The sequence below is a fragment of the Lagopus muta genome, chromosome 7, assembly GCF_023343835.1.
Source record: "Lagopus muta isolate bLagMut1 chromosome 7, bLagMut1 primary, whole genome shotgun sequence".
NCBI lineage: Eukaryota > Metazoa > Chordata > Aves > Galliformes > Phasianidae > Lagopus > Lagopus muta.
Window position 1 is genome coordinate 17,022,792 of NC_064439.1, and position 19,881 is coordinate 17,042,672.

The 19,881-nt window shown below is 39.9% G+C and overlaps 1 protein-coding gene across 15 annotated transcripts in view; it reads right to left on the reverse strand.

Annotated features, from left to right (window-relative positions):
* Positions 1–19,881, reverse strand: part of KIAA1217 (KIAA1217 ortholog) — a 345,692-nt gene that overhangs the window by 77,612 nt on the left and 248,199 nt on the right. For 14 of the 15 annotated variants that reach the window (XM_048951727.1, XM_048951728.1, XM_048951725.1 and 11 more), the window contains one exon: positions 15,215–15,410. The exons of the other annotated variant lie outside the window; for it this stretch is intronic. In XM_048951727.1, the coding sequence (XP_048807684.1) occupies positions 15,215–15,410 (196 nt within the window). The remainder of the gene's footprint in view (positions 1–15,214; positions 15,411–19,881) is intronic. 15 annotated transcript variants of the gene reach the window in all.

The window sequence follows — 19,881 nt, forward strand, 5'->3', positions numbered from 1 at the left end:
AATAAAATAGGAAATTAGTATTCATATGTGCACATAAATGATCTGATCTTCCAAGTCCATGTGGAACACAGCTCAAGCCCATACAGAGGACAGAAAAATCAACTCACAATCTTTGCACATAAAGCAAATAGAATGTTTTTTCAACACAGGATAGGAGTAGAGTACCACACTTTGCTGAGAAGCCTATTTTTACTGTTCTTAGATAAATCAGAAGTTTACTTCAAGAAGGCTACTGGAAAATTCCAAATGCAGTATGTCTGCTCTACAACGGAAGGTGTGGGTAAATCAAAAGGTACTTTTATTTTTAAAGCAGTTGAGGAAGACCTTCACCATTTTATACTCAGTTTCCCTTAAACAAAAGTTTTGTGTCTTAGCCTCGTGCTTACCCAACAAATCCCCTCCAGAAAACAGACTTCCATTTTAGCACTAGTAATTTTATATTCATAATTCAATTTGCTGGCATTATATGGTATAAAGTCCTAGGTGAAACTCCCAGCAGGAGTAAAACTAAGGTCACACACAAACAATTTCAGATCCTTTCAGTTTTGTAGCTGTGTTAATAGGCATTCTTAGCACTCGGGGAGAAACAAGAGTGATCTTAGATGCTGAAATGCAAAATGTGGACATTCTTAATCAATAAAGACAAAAAGTACATAGCTACTAGGACTGCTTTAAAAGTAATGTCTCCTACTGGCCCACTACATCAGAGGCAGGTGTTGGTGGTATGGCAGTAGAGGTGAAACTTCCCACCAATATCCCATTACATTTTGTTGCCATGTGACAGATGGCAGCAGAAGGGCAGTCTGACATCTGACATGGAAGTGAGTGTGAAGCAAAGGTGTAGAACTGAATTCCTCCATGTGGAAAAAATTGCACCCACTGGCATTCACAGACACTTGCTGAATATGTATGGAGACCAAACAGTGGATGTGAGATGTCAGCTTAGTGCATTTCAGTAGTGGTGACAGTGACAGTGGGTCAAATCCACTGGTGCAGATTTTTACAAGCACAGCATGCAGATTCTTGTTCATCACTAGTAAAAAATGCATAGCTAATGATGGTGACCATGGTGAAGTATTCTGTTTTACAGCTGAGAATTTGCTATATCAAATACTGTTATTGTGCTCCTTGTATCTTCTGTAGTTTCCATGGAAATAAATGCGAGGCATTACTTTTGGAGCAGCCTACACAGCTATTACAGAAACATCAGCAGTGAATTCACTGTCACTCATGTAGGTACAAGCAAGCCAGTTTTACACCACCTAGTCTGGATGCTGCTAGCATGTAACGGCAGATGCAGAGCATTCAAACTTAACTACTGCCACGTCCTTACTACATTTTCAGGCAGACTCTGGAGCCTGAGTGGAGCTCTGTGCTGCCACGCCTCTGCCAACAACAACTGCAGGTAGACTAGAACTAGGCATGGTACTTTACATAAACTGAATTCACCACGATAATTGCAGCATAGGTGCACCATATGCTGTTGACATGGTGAATACAAACAGCAGGGGTGGGAATACAAACAGGAAGGTTAGGAGCTCAAGATCCTCAATGCTGTTACCAACAGTTATCACCCAATCACTAGACGTGGGTGGTTACACATTGTCAGTTGAAAGTCATCAACAATGGGATTGGCAGTCCTGAGCTCCAGACACTGATCAAAAGCAATAGGAACAACTAGAGTCCTAGAATGTAAAGGCATACAGCGAGAAGAACAGAAGATATTAATCTAAGATGTGCTTTCCTTTCTCTTAGTCTTTAGTATTTGTCACTTACACTGTCCAAAATTGCTGTACAGTAATGAACACGTACCCATTACGTACAATCAGTTGGTAAGTAATCGTGCTCACAGCTAGGAAAGATTAATTTTTTAAGAATTCTTAACAAACTACTCAATATCGCTCAATAATTTAATATTAGGCTCCTCTATAAAACAGACTGTTTTTCCTTTATCAAAATTGCAGTCAGATCCTCTAGGAATTCAAATATAAACTTCCATTTTCCTGCAGCTGAAAAAAACTGTTTCAGACTGAAAAGATCAAGGAAAATTTTCCTGAAAATTTTGGATGGCAATGTACCATGAGTTATTAAACAATTTATTTATTTTTAATTTGAGGCATCATTCATAACTCTATGTTCTTCTAAGGTAAAAATGGCTTTTTAGTGTTCATTCAAATAAACGCTACAGTGAAACATTTTAAGAATTTGGAACTAACTGCATTTTAATACCACATGTTTTCAATGACTGTATTTAATTAATTGCTCCAAGAACATACACCTATTTATTTGTGATTACAGATTTTGACTTAGGCAGAATACAAGGAATGTTCAGTGTTTTGTTACTGGAAGTTTTCTTGGATTAAACAGCAAAAAACTGTATTTTGAATAAAAATACAGACTTCACCTTTAGCTTTGCAAGTGTGTGTAACTCTCTTCTCTGCCTAGTTTGAGCATTTGTACAGAATGCAGAAAATGCCATTTTTGCATATTAGGCCGATAAATCCCTTCTGAACATTGAGCTACAGAAAACATTACACAGCATAAATGGTAGAGTTGAAAATCTTTCTCATTCACAAGCATGACCTATTTAGAAAAGTCTTGACTCTGCCTGTCCTCAAATATTTCCACAAAATCCTGATCCAAAACAACATTACGGTTATCTTCGATTTTCAAAACAAACATGCATGCTATCCAAAAAGATCCTGACTTTGAATAGAGATCTTTAACATACAATTCAGAGAAATGTTTTGACCACAGTACTACTGTAGGGGTAAAACACACTGTCAAAGGCATAATAAATTCTCCTTTCCTTACTCTCTCTCAAATCAGAAGTCCTTTAAATAATCTACTGCCTACCCTCTTGAGGTGTCCAATATGCTTTATGACATAGTGATGCTTTAGTGCATTTCCTATTTGACAAAACTAACTGCTTAGTCTTACAAACCCAGTTTCAGCACGATGGGATAAAGAGACTTCAAAATGCATTGTTTTAAGTAATTGATATTAGTTTTCTCACACACATTGCTGGGCTGAAACTTTGAACTCTAGCAATATCCCCATGGCCAACTTCATAGAAGCTGCTGGAGCTTTGAGGTATGTTTTACTTTCAGCTAAAATATTACTCCCTTGGAGAATTAAAGCAAGAAATAGAATATAACTCTGGTACAGGTTCTATTAGGGCACAAGTCAGCAAAGGTACTGGAAAGAATGCTAAACAAAAGAGATGTTAATGTCTTTGTATACTGTGCAAGTCCTCTTGAACTTATGCTTCTGTCACAGTAGATTTACCTGACACACAAAGATTATGCTGAGTTTTAAACAACACACACCAAACTGGACTATTACATGCCCTGCTACTCTAGGAAGAAAGGTAACAACAGCGTGCATGAGGATCTGCACCATGAAACTCTGCAAAGCCCAGGTCCGTCCATGCTGCACTGCCACCTCAGGGTATTCCCAGATGCTGCCAGGCCTGGGCTTTTCTACACCCACAGGGCAAACTGCAGTGGTAGGCTTCCCTGTTCTTAGTGCTGGGATAACTTAGGTTCAGAAACACCTTTGGAATTTCTGATTGCTCTTCATCCTCTATGAAATGGGCTACAGCATGAAACACAGGCTGTAGCAAAAAACATTTATGTATAAGCTAGGCCTTAGAAACTTAAACCCCTTTACAAATTGCTTCACAAAATTCCTGTTAACAGAAAAGTATGTTTTCCCCTTTATAAAAGGGGAAATTCACTCGAGAGGTGAAAGACCATTTTCAAATACAGCTCACAAGCATACAATTCAGATCTTCTGATGATCATGCTACACACCACATGATCACCCTTCCCTTCCCAGCATACAGAGGTCTTTCAAAGCCAAACCACTTTCTGCTCTTCCCTTTAGGAAGGGTCGATGACAGAAGGACATGCAAAATAGTCTTTTCCCTCAGGGTTCATCTATGTGCAAAGCAGAGTGTACTGTGTGGTGCAGTGTTAACCTGCGTTACATAGGCCAAGTCACACGGATGTGGTAACTACTCAAGTGTTGGGTGAAGAGAGTACCCAGATCAGCCCCTCTGAGCCTTCAGTTCAGCTAGCACAGCTCTGGGGACTGCCCATGTTGCAACTATGGCTCCCAGAGCCACACCAGAGCCTTAGCAGGGAGTTGGGCTCAGATACAGCTGCTGGCGCTGTAGCAAGGGTTGTGGAATCCACCGAGCCATTGAGGAACCTTACATTATGGTGAACCATCCCTGAACTCGTGAGTCCAGGAGGTCTACAGGCAAGGAGCTATACCATACTCATAGCAGCAAGCTCCTAACTCCTTGGTTACAAGTGGTAAAGGCTTATTTCCTATGGAAAAAAGTAATGCTACACAAGCACCATGACACCACCCAGCTCACATCTCTCAGCACCATCATCTAATCCACAGTGCTGACCTAATCCAGACCAAACATCATATATCATGGTTTTACTGCTAGAAATGACCCCAGAAATGGGCAGCTGAAAGCTAGTTTGAGAATGCTTAGAAGAGCTTTAACTACAACTGGCTTTTATTCACAGAGCAGGAATTATGTCTACAAATTGATTATTTTTGAGAGAAAACCATGGAGCATTCAACAGTAAAGAAAAGTTAAATACCTGACAGATCAAGAATAAGTTAACAAATATGATTAAATAATCTTCTAGGACCTTTACAAATACCAATTAATTCTCTCACACAATAAATTTTAAATGGTAAAATACTGCTACGCTCACAATCAAGTAAACAAAACCAAGGCAAAGCAGTTAAGTAACTTCTCAGTGTTGTAAAAGAAAATACAGTCAAAGCTTGCACTGGTGTCAATTGGTTTATTTCCTGAGAAGCCACAAGAAACTCATCACCCAGGTGAGACATCTTGCAAATTTCTGTACTGAAAATCCGACATCCAGTAACATCTTATTCCATGGGCTCCCACCTGAAGAGATGTATTAATGTATTTGGCTGATGCTTGTTGCTGTGTGCTAATGCATTTAAACTTTCCCACAGTTACGGAAATCAGTGGCATGAACAAGGCACTGTTAATTGTCTTTTGGCGCAGCCACTCTATTTAACCTCTGGAAATTTTGCACCCAATCTGAAAGTTTCAAATAATTAGTAAAGGTGGTTGGAATAAAGCAATCAAAAGCTGGATGCACTGACAGCTCTGGGATGCCTTTAAATCAAAGGTGTAAAGGTAGGTATTAATAAAATGCGAGAAATATGTATGGAAAACCTCTAGGACTTGTTGAGTAACAGCTAATTGGATAAATTAGCAAAGAAAGCTTTATCTTAAGGAGAAAAATTATAGAGTACACGGTGAGCAAATACAGTAAGAATTGCCAGAAATTGCCAGAAATGAGTTATGTTTTCAAAAGTAAACTAAATAGCATAGAGTCAAGGTTTGGTACAGTTGTCATTACATTGGTTTTACTCTTTACCTAACCATCATTTAACCATATGTTTGTGAGACAGTGGACAGCCTTTGCCTTTACATGCTGGTTTAACTTGATCTTCTACCAAACAGCCACTGAGTCACTGACTCCATCTGCACTTTCACACTGAAGTCAGCAGCAATTCCAAGAGCAGAACTGAGAAAATGAACCCATGTTTGTTTCTGTTGTGACCTGTATCAATCTTAAACTCTAAGGATAACTTCTAAAATCTTGATGATGACTATTTCTGTTGGAACATTTCAGGGCTATCCAGAGAAGATCACAATAAAGACTGTTAAACATTTCCTCAAAAACAGGTTAACAGTTTTTTAAACTACAGCGCCAAGATCATTCCAGTTTTCCTTTTGTTTATCTTTGACACAATTATAAAATATAAAACCAAGAGTGGCACAGGCCATATTGTTCTTCCCTCACTATCAGATAAAAAAAGATATCATGAAGTTGGTATCCTTATTGACAAATTCTGCAAAAGTTATCCAGGTACAAATTTATTCCAGTAACACTTCTAAGCACTGTGGAAGAATCTCCTCCACAGCGGTTCTTTCTTTCCACACCCACAAGACTTCTCTCTCTTATTTCACCACATACATTTTCTACTAGTCTGAGGTCATTGCCATGACCCTTGTGGTATTTCTAGCCTGAAGCTCTCATATTAGTTTCCATTAGTTACTCCCTGCTGAAAATGTATCTTCCATGACCATAATGTGTCTATAAATATTCTTAGCTGTCTTCAAGTACTAAGAAAATCAAAAAGTACATCTTTTCCTGAAATAAAAGAAATTAATTATTTGATATAATTTTATTCCCAAGTAACCTCTAGAGTTTTGCTCAAGGTATTAAGTTATTTGCATCAATTTTAATAAAAACAAGAACTGTTGAATTTAGTCCAGTAGTACTTCTCACTGCCGTTTCATCCTTGGTTGCTATCTACTGCAACTTGCTGTAATTCTGCAATATACTTACTACCTAGTGGAAAAAAAAAACCAGGGAGAATTAGTTACAGATCATTTCAATCAAAGTGGTGTGAGAGATGAAGAATTTTAAGTGTCACTCAAATATAAGCACTTTACTACAAATAAACACATTTAGCTGGCAAAGAATAAAAAAGCTAAAAAATTCCGAAAGACAACTGACAACATTCTTTATCAAGGGAAAACTTGTATTTGTTCTATCTGATCGCAGGAAAAATATGTGAAATTACCTATTGGCAAAAGAGACTATGTCAGCAGCCTGTCAAGTGCAGACAGTTATTTTGGTAATCTACAGAGTTTGGGGAAACATTTTGATTTAACCCATTTTGCCAGGTGGAAAACAATGATCTGACAGATGACTTTTGGATAATAATTGCATCTAAGCCTCTGCTCTTGCCAGAATAGCTCCACTGACCAGCAAAATGACTTTTTCATACTCCTAACTTATAAAAAGATGCCAGTAAACTTGGAGGAACACAGAAAGCCCATGATATTTAATGATCGAACATGAAGAAACTGATGACTGAACAACTCAATGAGATGAACTAGGAAGTCAATGCATCCCAGAGCTATTTTTAAGAAGGACCACAAGCTTTGCCATGCAATACTGACAGACTGCAATTCACACTCACCAAACAGTTTAGTGTAGCAAAACCAGAGCAATACACACAAACAGGAGCAGGACTTTCATATCAGGGTGTAGCAGCTGTGCTGCTTTTGTTGACCAGAAGCTGAGCCTCTGGCCTCTGCAGAAGCTGTGAGCCCTGGCCAGCCGGCTCCCAGCCAGAGGTAGTAATCTAGTATAGCTTCAGAGCATGTGTCTGCCAAAGGCTACAAGACACATTAAGCATTTGTGGACACCATAAGCAAGAGTTCTATGTAGTGATGCTTTTACTTTTAACTTTTAAAGAGGCAATAGCCAAAAAAAAAAAAAAAAAAAAAAAAAAAAGACAAGAAAACATTAAACTTCCTGTAATCCTACAATCATAGAATGGCCTAGGTTGAAAAGGACCTCAAAGATCATCTAGATTCAACCTCCCTGCCAAACCTGGCAGGGTTGCTCTTTCCCTAGAAAAAACAGAGAGCCAGATGGTGGCTGCTTGCATTTCCTTCCACCTATATCAAGAACTCACTATTTGAGTGGTAACTGCTGCTTATAAAGCCTCTTTTTTAGTACTAAACCATGTAGAAGTTATGTGTTCAAGGGCAGAATCTGACCATCTAACTCCTCCATATTCACAGGCCATACATGATTGGTTGTTCCACCACATTTGACAAATCCTCCATGTTAACTACAGGACTCGTTTTCAGTACTCAATTTCCAAAGAGTTCTCTGCTGTCAGTAGCAAGTTCAGGGGCTGAGCAACCAGCATGTAAGAGCATGTTTGGTTCTCATATCACACCAGAAATCCATGTCTATAGTCCTAACAAGAATTTGACTTCTTCTGTCATTAAGGCCTACGTTTAAATAGGATCTTGGACTAGCAAACTTAGCACAGTTAAGGAGAAGACTGCCAAAAAGTCAGTTTACTGGGGTCATTTCAGTTTGCTATTACCTTTTTCATACTAATGGAGCCAAAACTGGAGGTAATACTCAATGTACAATCTCACAAATACCAATAAGAAGGGTCTATGTTTCTGTTCATATACCAATTTATGTAGTTTTCACTGCTGGCCTATAGCCATTTCATTGCTAGACCCAAAGTTCTCTCTGCAAAGCTGCTCCCAAAGCAATCTGTTCCCTCCCTATGCTTTGTTGCATTTGCATTCCCCTTTGCTGAGCATCACAGGGTTCCTGCTAGCTCAGTTCTCTGGCTCACTGGGGTTCCAGTGAGTGGCAGGCTGACTCTCCAACACACTGAAAGGTCTCCCATGGTTAGTGTTAACTCAGACCCTGACCCTGGTTCATTCCATCTCAACAGCCAGTTTGCTGTTACAAATTACTGTCCCCAGAGCCCACTCCTGAGGAAGACCATTCAAAACAAGCCACCAGCTGGACATGGAAATATTAAGCCCTATCCATCTTGAAGGCTACCTCTTTCTCCCCAGTGTGGCTATAATGATGCAGTAACGGGTGTGTGAAAACCTTTAAAATCTTTTCTAAAGCCATGCTAAACAATATCCATTGCTCTCCCTCATCCCCACTACCAGTATATTCATCACAGGAAGTAACTGGGCAGAAGCAACGACACCAGAAGTTTTTTTATGAGACATTTGAGCAGTTAAAAATTAATCCAGACAGACTGTTTGAAAGTTGTTCAGATCACTGACTCTACTATCCCAAGAGGGTACTCTAGTCAGCAGGCTATCGATCAGACTCTGGTGCAGCACTAATCCTCTTGGTCTGTTTAACTCAGCCTAATTTATAGCAAAAAATGCAAATAAGAACAAACAGATCAAGAGACAGCCATACATGACAGCAAAGAGATGACAGTATTTCCCTTTCAGAACAGAAACCTGAATGCACACCCAGCTCTATATAGCAACTACGCATTAGAATCGCTACCTAAAAATATAAAATGTAGTGGGAGCAATGACTAAATCCTAGAGCTGTTCTCATTCAGAGACTTGCTGTCAGCACTGGCAATGATTCCTAAGTGCACTGTGCTGAGGGTGAGGCACTACATTTCCCTGCTTGGCCAAATTCTTGAACTCAGCAAAGTCCAATATGGGCATTTTCTCACTGTGCAGATTACCCAACACAGGTCACGTTTTTAGCTGAAAGTCCTTTAGAACTACTGCAATGCAAATAAATAATAAAGATTTCATTCAGAAAACATTTAACAGACATAGTAATAACAGATACAAGCTAGCACAGATTAGCACAGATTTTACTTCACACACTACATATCTTCTACTCCAATATCACTGCAACGAGGCCATTGGAACCACACTGATGCACCCCATTGCAATGGGGTCAAATTCAGCTCCAGCTGAATCTAAAATACATCTAAAAATACACTGACAGTCAGCTTTTTAGTGTCAGACAGAACGTGCTTCTGTTGAGACAGTATGTACTAAAGATGATCTTGCTTCTTGGAAATTTTTTTTTTTTAAGGTACACAGATCTTCTTGTATCAAAGGAAGGCTGCGGTAACTAAAGAGTAAATGTGAGTGCATAAGAGCATGCCTGGGGAGGCCCACATTTCACTCTTCCATATAGCTGTCTTTCACAAATCATGTAGGGACAATAAATGAAACAGAAAAAACCCTCAGCACTACTGTATGTCAGTATGATTGTTTACCTTCCTTTGGTCCCTTGCTGAAAAGTATTTCACGTAAGAGGTGGTTTTTATTCTCTTTCCAAGTCCAAAAACTTCAGCTAGAGTTCGAAGAAATGTGAAAGAAACTGAAGTCTAAAAGAAGTTGGATGGCAAACCGAGGCAACTGCTGCTACCTTGCAATATTTTAATTTCCTAGGATCTGTGTTTCAATTCCGTAACTGGAACTAGTTGTTTCAGGCTGTTTTTCTTACAGACTTGCCAGCTTACTTTAATGTATCTGACCATGACAGCAAATATTTACATGACCTTTTTGCATGTTGGCTGCTTTGCATACACAGTAAAAAGACAAGATAGGGAAAATTTCTTTAAGATGACTGAATACATTAAAGCTCTCCTCAGTCTTAATTTGAAATGCAGTTCCCAGGGAGCTTTTCTCCCATGAACTAAGCTGAAGCTCCCACTGACTTCATTAGGCTTCAGTCCTACTCTAAGGAATTCAAGGGGACAGTTCCATTGCTAATAAATACAGACTTCTCTTACAAAATCTACGCCGGCTCACAAATTTTCTGCCTGATTTAACATGCCTGTTTTAATTTCCAGCTCATAAATAGTAAATAACAATTAATTACCCACCAATAAGTCTACTTCTTTACTATTTATCTTTTTCTGTGTAAGTAAGTTTTACAGTGCATTCCATAAACAGAGTACATTCCATATACAGTTATTTCCACCATTGGGTGGCAGCAACCAAGCAGCTGCTCTTTCTGGAAAATAAAATGGTAATTGAGTGTGCACATTTAGCCCAGAAAGCCGCCAACAGGATCCTGGACTGCATCAAAAGAGGGGTGGCCAGCAGGGTGAGGCTGATAACTGTCCCCCTCTACTTTGCACTCATGAGGCCCCATCCAGAATACTGCATCCAAGTTGGGGACCTCAGCGCAAGAAAGATGTGGAGCTTTAGGAGAGGGTCCAGAAGAAGGTCTTTCACTATTTAAAGGGAGATTATAAACAGGAGGGAAATCAACTATTTACATGGGCAGACAGTAACAGGACAAGGAAGAATGGTTTTAAACAAAAGGAGGGAAGATTTAGATGAGGTGTCAGGGGAAAGTTTTTTATTGAGAGAGTGGTAAGGTACTGAAACAGTCTGGCCAGAGAAGCTATGGATGCTCCATCCTTGGAGGTGTTCAAGGCCAGGCTGGACTTAGCCCTGGACAACTTGATCTAGAGGCTGATAACCACACCCACAGCAGAGGGTGAAACTTTGAGGCACCTTCAAAGTAAAGCCATTCTATGATTCTTATCAACTATGGCCCTGAAACTCTTTTGAATAGGCTTTAAGAATTTCTGCAAGAACTGCTGCAAAAGATCCAGGTGTTAGCATTATAATCAGCATTTCCATAGAAAGCAGAAGCAAAAGTAATGGACTCTGTAATTTATGCCTGCTGATACTCGGGGCTGAGGGGGCTAACAAAAAATATTCAAAATATTCCGTGACTGTTTAAGACCTTCCTCATGCCAATCCTTGATCATTTATGTAATTTCACTGCTGTCATAATCCCTCCGAAGGCAAAGAAAATGCAAATGTTGGCAAGATCAGACATTTCTGCAGAGGCCTTTTCGTGTCACCTGATTTTAGGCACACAGTTGGAGTGAGGAGCCCACTCACACTGTGCTTTGTCAGCCACTGTGCCTGCAGCAGCCACACAACCGACTGCCCACAAGTCACTGAGCTCCATCCTTCTCCTTCCCTCAGTTCTCAAACCCAAATGTCTGTGCTTTTATGGAAATTGCTGCTACTATTCTCCCTTTCTCTCTTGCTGGAGGTTGGCAATCACACCCTGCCCTTCGGGCTGCAATGATCATGTCAACCTCTCTGTTACCACAGAGGATGCCAGCACCCACCCCTACAAAGCATGAGGCCCATCCTTTGCAAAAATGAGTTACATGAGAGATACTACAAGCTGAAATATTTGCCAGCCATTATTGTACCCACTTGCTGCTGCAGTGGCCTTGCTGGGCGCTCATTGGGCTCTGCTTCCTTCAGGGCGAACTGCAAGTGAGGTCTGTTGAAAGCTTTTGAGTGCTGTCCAGGTTTCAGCTGATTCTCACTCTGACAGTTTTGCTAGATAATTTTTTTCCCACAGTTATCATGCTGGAAGAAATCCCAGCTTTCAAACACACATTTGAAAATACATCTAATTTTCTCTTGCGCAGTGAATTAATTTATTCTAATACTATGCTTTGTCTCCAGGCTGCAGATTGATGAGAGAAATGCCAATTTCTGAAGGACCTCTTAGCCAAGAAAGACCTTCCTTTCAAAAGCTGTGGCTGAAATTTCACATGGATCAAGAACTAGAATACTGATTCTGGGTCAGCTCCTCATGGCATGAGACAGCCTCACATGTCAGAGCACCATGTCCTGTTTGCTCAGTCCTGACTGACACAACCACAATGCTAGGGCAGCCAAAACATATTGCTGCTATTCCTTTTCAGCTCCATGTTAACTCAGACCACAGTTTAAAAACCAACCATCTCAAATGCAGTTAGTAAGATAGGAAGCTGTAGAAGAATTAGAATTCCAAAGAGAGAACATCTATTTTTAAAAATAATAGCACTGAGATATTACATGCAAAATAAATAAAGTTCTCTTAACCTGATCGTTTTCCACAATAAAATATGTTGGCTGATGATCAAAACATAATTTATGATTAAATTAGATTAAATTTAAAAATTAACAGAGTTGGAAAGGGAGGTGATTATACATAGTTGTTTATAATTAGATGAAGAGAATTATTTTCAGAGTGCTTTTAAAATTAAGATTATAAACAGGTTCCTGTTTTTTTAAAACAAACACTGCCCTTAACCCAACAGGAATACTTCAGAACATTGCTCACAGCAGCGTTAGCCTACACTGGCAGAAAAGACTGAAAAAGATATTGCTGTAAAAGAAATTCACTGAAGAATAACAACCTAAATTGAACTATTTTAAAATCATTTTTAGATTATCTTTTCAAACAAACTGCTTGCTATTAATAGGCCCCTGGAGCAACTTGGAAATTGCCATGGGTGGTGACAATGTATTGTCTCCTATTTGGCTGTGTGATGATCCCATAAGCCACACATATAGCTGTGACCCCTCTTCCAACACAAGGGGGAGATGTCTTATTTTGCTCCAGTTTCAAATCTAAAAACCTCTCAAGTCAAATATTTCATATCACATTCCTTCGTATACATTCTTTTTCTGTTTGCACTTTGCCTGCACGTGCTAGGATAAACCACAGCATGGACTGGCTTAGCATAGGAATGATGGGTCGAGATGGGATGCCTTGCATGGTCTGAAGTCACTCCTGTTAAATAAAATGGTACACCTTCACGTGACAGTCTTCCATCAGGAGGCAACACAATTCGGTATATGCAACAGATGTTAAAAAATGGTATTTAAGAATGGATTACATAAGAGCGAGCTTCTGCAGTTCTGGTCCTCACATCTCAGCAAAAAAAGGTACTCTCCAACCAGAATAAATTCAAAGAATGGTAGTAATGATAATCAAATGTATGGGGTGGTTTCTGGGTAAGGAACATGTGATTATAGCAGCACTTCCCAGCTTGGACAATAGATGTTCAATAGATGAGAGAGGCCTGTAAACTGAGAGATGGCCTGGGGGAACAGACAGGAATCTAATATTTGCCGTCACTTCCAGCACAAGGACAAAGATAAAGACATGATAAAGACAAAACAAAGCAAAAAAAAAAAGTAATGGTTGGGTAGTAAACCAACGAAACATGCTGCCAAAGTCACAGCTGCGGTGTTGTGGATGCAAAAAATTTACGTGAGTTCAAAGGGAGACTGAACAAGTACCTGGAGGAAACATCTCTAGAGGGTTATTACACAGACAGGAACCATAACCAGGAAATCTCTAAGCTGAAGATAGCTTGAGGGTGGGAGAGCAGTCAGGGGAAGGAGCACACCTACACTCTTACTCTTGCCTTGGTTAGCTGCCTAAGGTCCCTGCTGTGCTGCAGACAAAATGTGGGGCCAGTGGGATTTGTGGTCTAATCCAGTATGGCCTTCCTTGTGTTCCTATCACCAGGCTTATTTGTAGTGATGAACATGTGAGTGTACTGTCATTTTAAGAAGTTTTGCATATTGACAATAAAAACAGATTTTCTGGGTCAGCTTCTGGGGAGAAAACACTGCACAAAATGCCAGTGCACAGAAGGCCATCCCTTTTGATGTCAATGAAAAGCTGTTTATCAATTCTTGGCTTGCTCCTCATGCAGAATCTCAGAACTGAGGTTTCCCACGTGACCTAGGGAAAGCACATGTACATGCAGGAGATCCCAATGCTGATGGATGATGCTGACTGCCCACTGAAACCCACTTGGAGAGGCTGGACCTCACATCACACAAAAACCTTCCAAGTCCTGATTCACCTCACATCACACTGAGGCAAACGCAGAAATCCTGGAGGTAAAACAAGCCACACTGAGGACTCCCCAGACAACAGTGACTCATAGACAGAGATGGAATCCTCTGCTCGTCTGTTAGACACACTACAAGCTTGCTTTTAAAAACAACTCTAAACCATAAAGTAGTGTGCAGGTCAGAGTATTAAACGTGTCAGTAGTCCAATGGGCACCACTGAGCAGAGCCCAGACCTTAACAACACCCCATTGCTCTGCCCTCCAACCCAACACCTTGTCCTGTTTTTTTTTTCCCATTTATTTTGTTTTTCAGATACCATGACACTTGACAGAAATTGTCTTAGCTTGTTGAGGAATAGGTAAAGTACAGTGATAAGCTTACAAGCTTATAAATGATTTACAGTCCAGTCTTCGTTTTATGTCACTCTCTTTTAGAAGAGGAGATTTTAAAGGAAAACAGCATTTCTGTTTACTGCCTCTGAGCAGAAACATACCTTCCTCAGCAACCCGCACACAACAGCTTAACTGCCCTCTGGTGTCTTTCCTCAAAAAAAAACAGGCAGTACTTGCTCCATCCATCAGCTGATAAGTCTCCCAGACAGCACCCACTGTTACCACAGCAGCTCCAGCTCGAAATGCATTTCAGCCCTCAGATATGGAAATAACAAAGAAAAAGGCAGCAAGTGGAGCTGTACACCTCTGTTTCTGTGTCAGTCATGTCTCCACCCAGATGGAAGGGCACTGCCCTGAAGAAAAAGGCATTTCCATCAGTGTATCTTATTCACATTCTCTTGTTCAAATACCAAATCTTTTCTCTGAGAACTAAATCTGCTAGGCAACGATGTTTCTAGGTTGCTTTAGACTAGGTCTAGCTTGGAAGAGATGACAAAGAGACAAAGCCAGTATCTCCTGTCAGAAAATGTGGGCACAGACTTGTACAGAGTTCACATCAACACAGCAGGCTGTGATACTACAAAAATAATCTCACCATTCCCCCAGGTTAGCCAGTACCCCATACTGAGCTTATTTCTGAAAAGTAACCTTCTACCAAAATCTTTATAAGTCTATTTTATATATAGAAAGTATATATAGAAAGTAGAGTAGAGAGCAGAGGCAGTGAAGCAGGGCTTACCCAGTGATCTCTCCTTGGTTTGGTTTGTTGACCGCACCACAGGAAGGCTCGCCCGCGTGCGGCTGCCCCTTGAGAAGGGAACTGGGGAATCACCCTCAGACATGGCCTCTAAGGAATCAGCAGATGCTTCAGATAGATGCTCTGTCTGGTCTCCCAAATTGGGCTGTGGGCTCTGTGATGGTTTCGGGCTTCTAGTCTGCAAAACAGAGTATAGCATTATTTGTCTACTGGAACCAGAATATTTGTGTGTTTGGGGGGGGGGTGAGGGTGAGAGAAAGAATAGAAGAAGTAAGAAGTCCAAACTTCTACAAATACTGGTGCACTGAAGGTCACTCTTGTGTAAGAAAACAGTGTCCTCGGGTATTCTGCTAAGGATTTTATTGTTGTACATTCACATTGCAAATTTCATTGCTAACAAGGCCCTCAGGGCAAGACGTGCTGAAGAGATGTACAGTAATGCCATTCCCTGATGCTCAAACAACTACTGCACCATAGGCATGTCTACACACACATACTGAACATTTAAGATCAGAAAGGTATTCATTGTGCTTTCTTAAATTTCCACTTAAACCTTCAGCATATGAAAGTATGAAGAGGACAGCAGCAGCACAGTAGCATGTCTGTGTCACTTTAGCTATTTGCTGTTAAAGTTATAACAGAGAAAAATTTAAAACACTATTCTTATGTTGATCAGTCTACTAAGAAAAATACCCTGACAAGAAATTCTGTGATACAGTCACAAACTATCAGTCTCAAAATATGCTGCTATGACATCCATGAAAGGTACAGGTCATGCAGCTAGGCCACATTAGCTACCCAAAATTTCTACCTGAAGTCATATATAATTATCTTGTTTTTTGTTGTATCAGCACATATAAAAAATATCTTCTCTAATTGACCAAATTAACTATGATTTTATTGGGCAATCACATTACTAAATTGCTAAACACAGTAACTGAAAAGACAGACTCTCAGTAGAAGACAGAATTTCTTCTGTGCACTTCCATTGACACTATCACTGTAAGATCTGCATAATAAAAACGCACTCAATAGGAAATACAATGACCTGAGCAATTTTTGCTGACTACAAAGGAGTGCTGGCATGAAGAAATACACTCAGTACTGTTTGCTCCATTCAGTGAAACTCCCTCAAGTAACATGTTACAGTTACTTTGCAAGAACAATTTTCCAGTCTCTCAAGCAAATTCATTACCATAACAAACTAGAACAACAAGCAGAAATTTAAAGCAAAGCAAACTCACCGCCCCAAAACAAGTATGCAAATACAAACTTTTTAAAGGGCTTTAAACTGCACCAGACACAAGACACCATAAAACGCGCATGGTTTACTTTCCCCATCATTCAAAGCCAGATGATAGTACATTTAAAATCTCCTGTATTAAAATTAACTTCAACCCTACATTTGAAGACACTGTCAAGATCCAGACGTTTTTCCTTCTTTCTGGAAAGCCAAGATGTTGCATGTTTGTTCACATCTGGCTCCTTCGGTGTTGATTTTGAAGCAAGAGGAGGTGAACTTGTTTCAGTAATGCCATGTATCAAATAATATTCCCTATGTGACCTTGAAAGTATGAAGAATTTGAACTTTTATTAGATTTTCATAAGCTGGCTATAGAAGCTTGTTGTTGCTAAGCTGTCTAGTTGCTCACCAACTATAATAAACCAGAAATATCTCATGAGAAAACTAAATCCTCCATTTCTGAAATGTTAATATTAAAATATTAGGTATTATTCAATGTCCTGCAATAAAAGTTGTTCAAGAGCATTGAATTTCTGCAGGAGTTAAAGTTAACAACATTTGTTCTCAGTAAACTAAAGTATGCTTTGAAGTGCCTCTGACATGGTCAGCACTAGTCTGCAGGTTGTAAATACAGGATCTTGTGTCTGAAAGCTTATAGAGGTGACAAGTGACTTGCAAACACAAAGAATTTGATTACTCAGTGTTTCTTCATTCGGCTTTCCAAAATGGCTTGGAAATCATCACTGCTGAAATACAAAGGTCGCTCTAAAAGTAATGACTTCTATTTTTTTCCATGGAAACTACAACAGATACAAAATGCACAACAATATTATTTAATAGAGCAAATATTCCACTACAAAATGATATTTTTCAGCATAGTCACCACCATTAGCTACGCATTTTTCCCAGCAATGAACAAAAGACTACATGCTGCACATATAAAAATCTGCACCCATGGAGGTGACCCACTGTTTCACAGCTGCCATGTAGATGTCATCATTACAAGGAAAACGTTGTCCCTGCAGTCCATCCTTCATTGGCCCAAATGGATGGAATTTAGGAAGCACAAAATCCAGACTGTACTCTGAGTGTGATAGGACAGTCCAACCAAGATTGGTAATGTGCTCCACTGTCTTCAAACTGGTATGGGACCAGGCATTCTTGTGTTGCAAGAGAAAGGACGTCTTGTTGTCTGGCCTGACTCCGCAAGTTTGAGCCTTCAGCTTAGACAGTGTTAGTCAGAGCTGGTGGTTTGTCTGGATTTCAGGAAGTCCAGAATGATCACCTCTTTTCTATCCCAAAAGACAGTGCACATTTCTTTGGCCACTGAGGGCAACGTCTTGAACTTTTCCTTCAACAGGAAATTCACATGTCGCCTCTCCATGGACTGCTGTTTTGACTCCAGCTCAGGGTGCTGACACCACATCTCATCACCAGTAATGATACGATCCTGGAAACTGCCACCTCCAGCCTCAAAGAATCATAGAACAGTTTGGGAATGCTAATGCTACATATACAGTTTTCTGGTCATATTCTGCTGATTTGAACGGATGAGCTGATGGAGATGCTCTTCATTTTGTAGTGTGACAGCTGTACATAGCTGCCCAGAATGTGGCTTGTCTTTCACATTGCTCACTCCACAGCCAAAACACACCATCCGCCTCACTGTGCTCACATGCACTGCTTGGCCTGCATAAAGCTTCAGCAAGCATCTGTAAATGTGAAAAGGTAATTCCTTTATGCAAAAATAATTTCAATGCCATCTCTTTGCTTCATATGCACTTCCATGTCAGACACCATTCTGTTATAAAGCCCCTCTGATACCATCTGTCACATGGCAACAAAATGTAACAGAATATTGTCAGAAAGGTTCCACCTGTACTGCCATACCACCAACATCCACCTCTGATGTCACGGGCCAACATAATGAAAATGGAGGCAATACTTTTGGAGCAGCTCTTGCATTTCATTTACACAGGCATATTGCAGGAGTACTACAAAATCATGTCATTACAGCTTCATAACCTCTTGCAGCGATTAATAACTTAACCTGTAGGTATCCATTAATAGGATGCTAGAAGGCATGTGATAATCCTCATCTTCAAGAAAGCCATAATAAAATTTAAAAAACAAAACAAAACAAAACCAGAATGCAAAGAAAAGCAACAAAATCAACCTGCAAAAGATCTTCACAGTTTTGCTGAGAAGGGAATTACTTTTAAGAAACATATTCTGATAATCAAGCTTATTTTGCTTTTCACTTGTCTATTTTTCTCTTTCAGTTGAACCTTCAGATGCCATCAGAGTCATGCCATTGCACGTAATCTATGTATATGAACAGGTGCATACTTAAGTAAGGAGATAATGCCATAACCACAAGCAACCAGACAGAATCTCAGCTGTGCCCAGTGCGTCCTGTAAATGCACAGATGGAGACAACCTCAGCAACGTCATGTTTCTTTGGCTATCCCTGTAGCAATTCTTCAGCACCTAAACACATAGTCTGACACATCCCCCTGAACTAAGAACATCCCTTTCAGCCGTCCTCATTCCATTCTGCTCAGATATGAAACCCAGTCCTACTCTTAATATGGTATAAATCCATACTATTTCCACTCTTGAAAGTGAGGCTGCACAAATGTAAAACTAATGCAAGCTATTCTACGATTAATGAAATCCACTGTGAATACAAACACATTTATGAAAGATTTCATGCTACTTCTCTTGCTCAATTCATGTAAACATTGTATTTCAGATGTAATTCTGAATTTTAAACAGATTATAAAAAAACCTTCAAACACAGCAACAGAGGCTATTCAAGTTACTGGGAGATACCAGCACACGTGTGATCAAAAAGCATTTTTATCATTGGCAGTGAGCATCCTGCTTAATGCTACTTAATAACCAAGCACATTCTTAGGCAAAACTTTGGAAAAACAGCCCATGAAGTGGGTAGAGGAGGAGAAACATTTACAGAGGCACAAACTGCACAGACTTGTAACAACAGTCAAAGAAAGCAGAATAGAAACATTCAGCAACCGCCAACCCTTGTAGCATGGTGACGACAAAATCAGATAAATCAGACAGATTATTAAGTTATAACTTACGTGTATTTCCATAGCATGTTCATTACTGTATTTAAAATTATCCAAAACTTTAAATACTTAATTATGGGGATCTGGTACGCAGATAAGAATTTACAAAATAAGTGTTCATCATACAGCTCATCTTTCAGGAAGTATGAGAACACAGGCAGAGCCACAGAGTGGATGGATGGCTGCCCCTGGAACAGGCTGGCACTGTAACTACATGCTGCAGAGATCCAGCAAGAGCAATGAACTGGACATTACTACACCAAGGTGGCTGCTTTTTTAATATGCCTGCTAGCAAGAAATACAGTACTTTA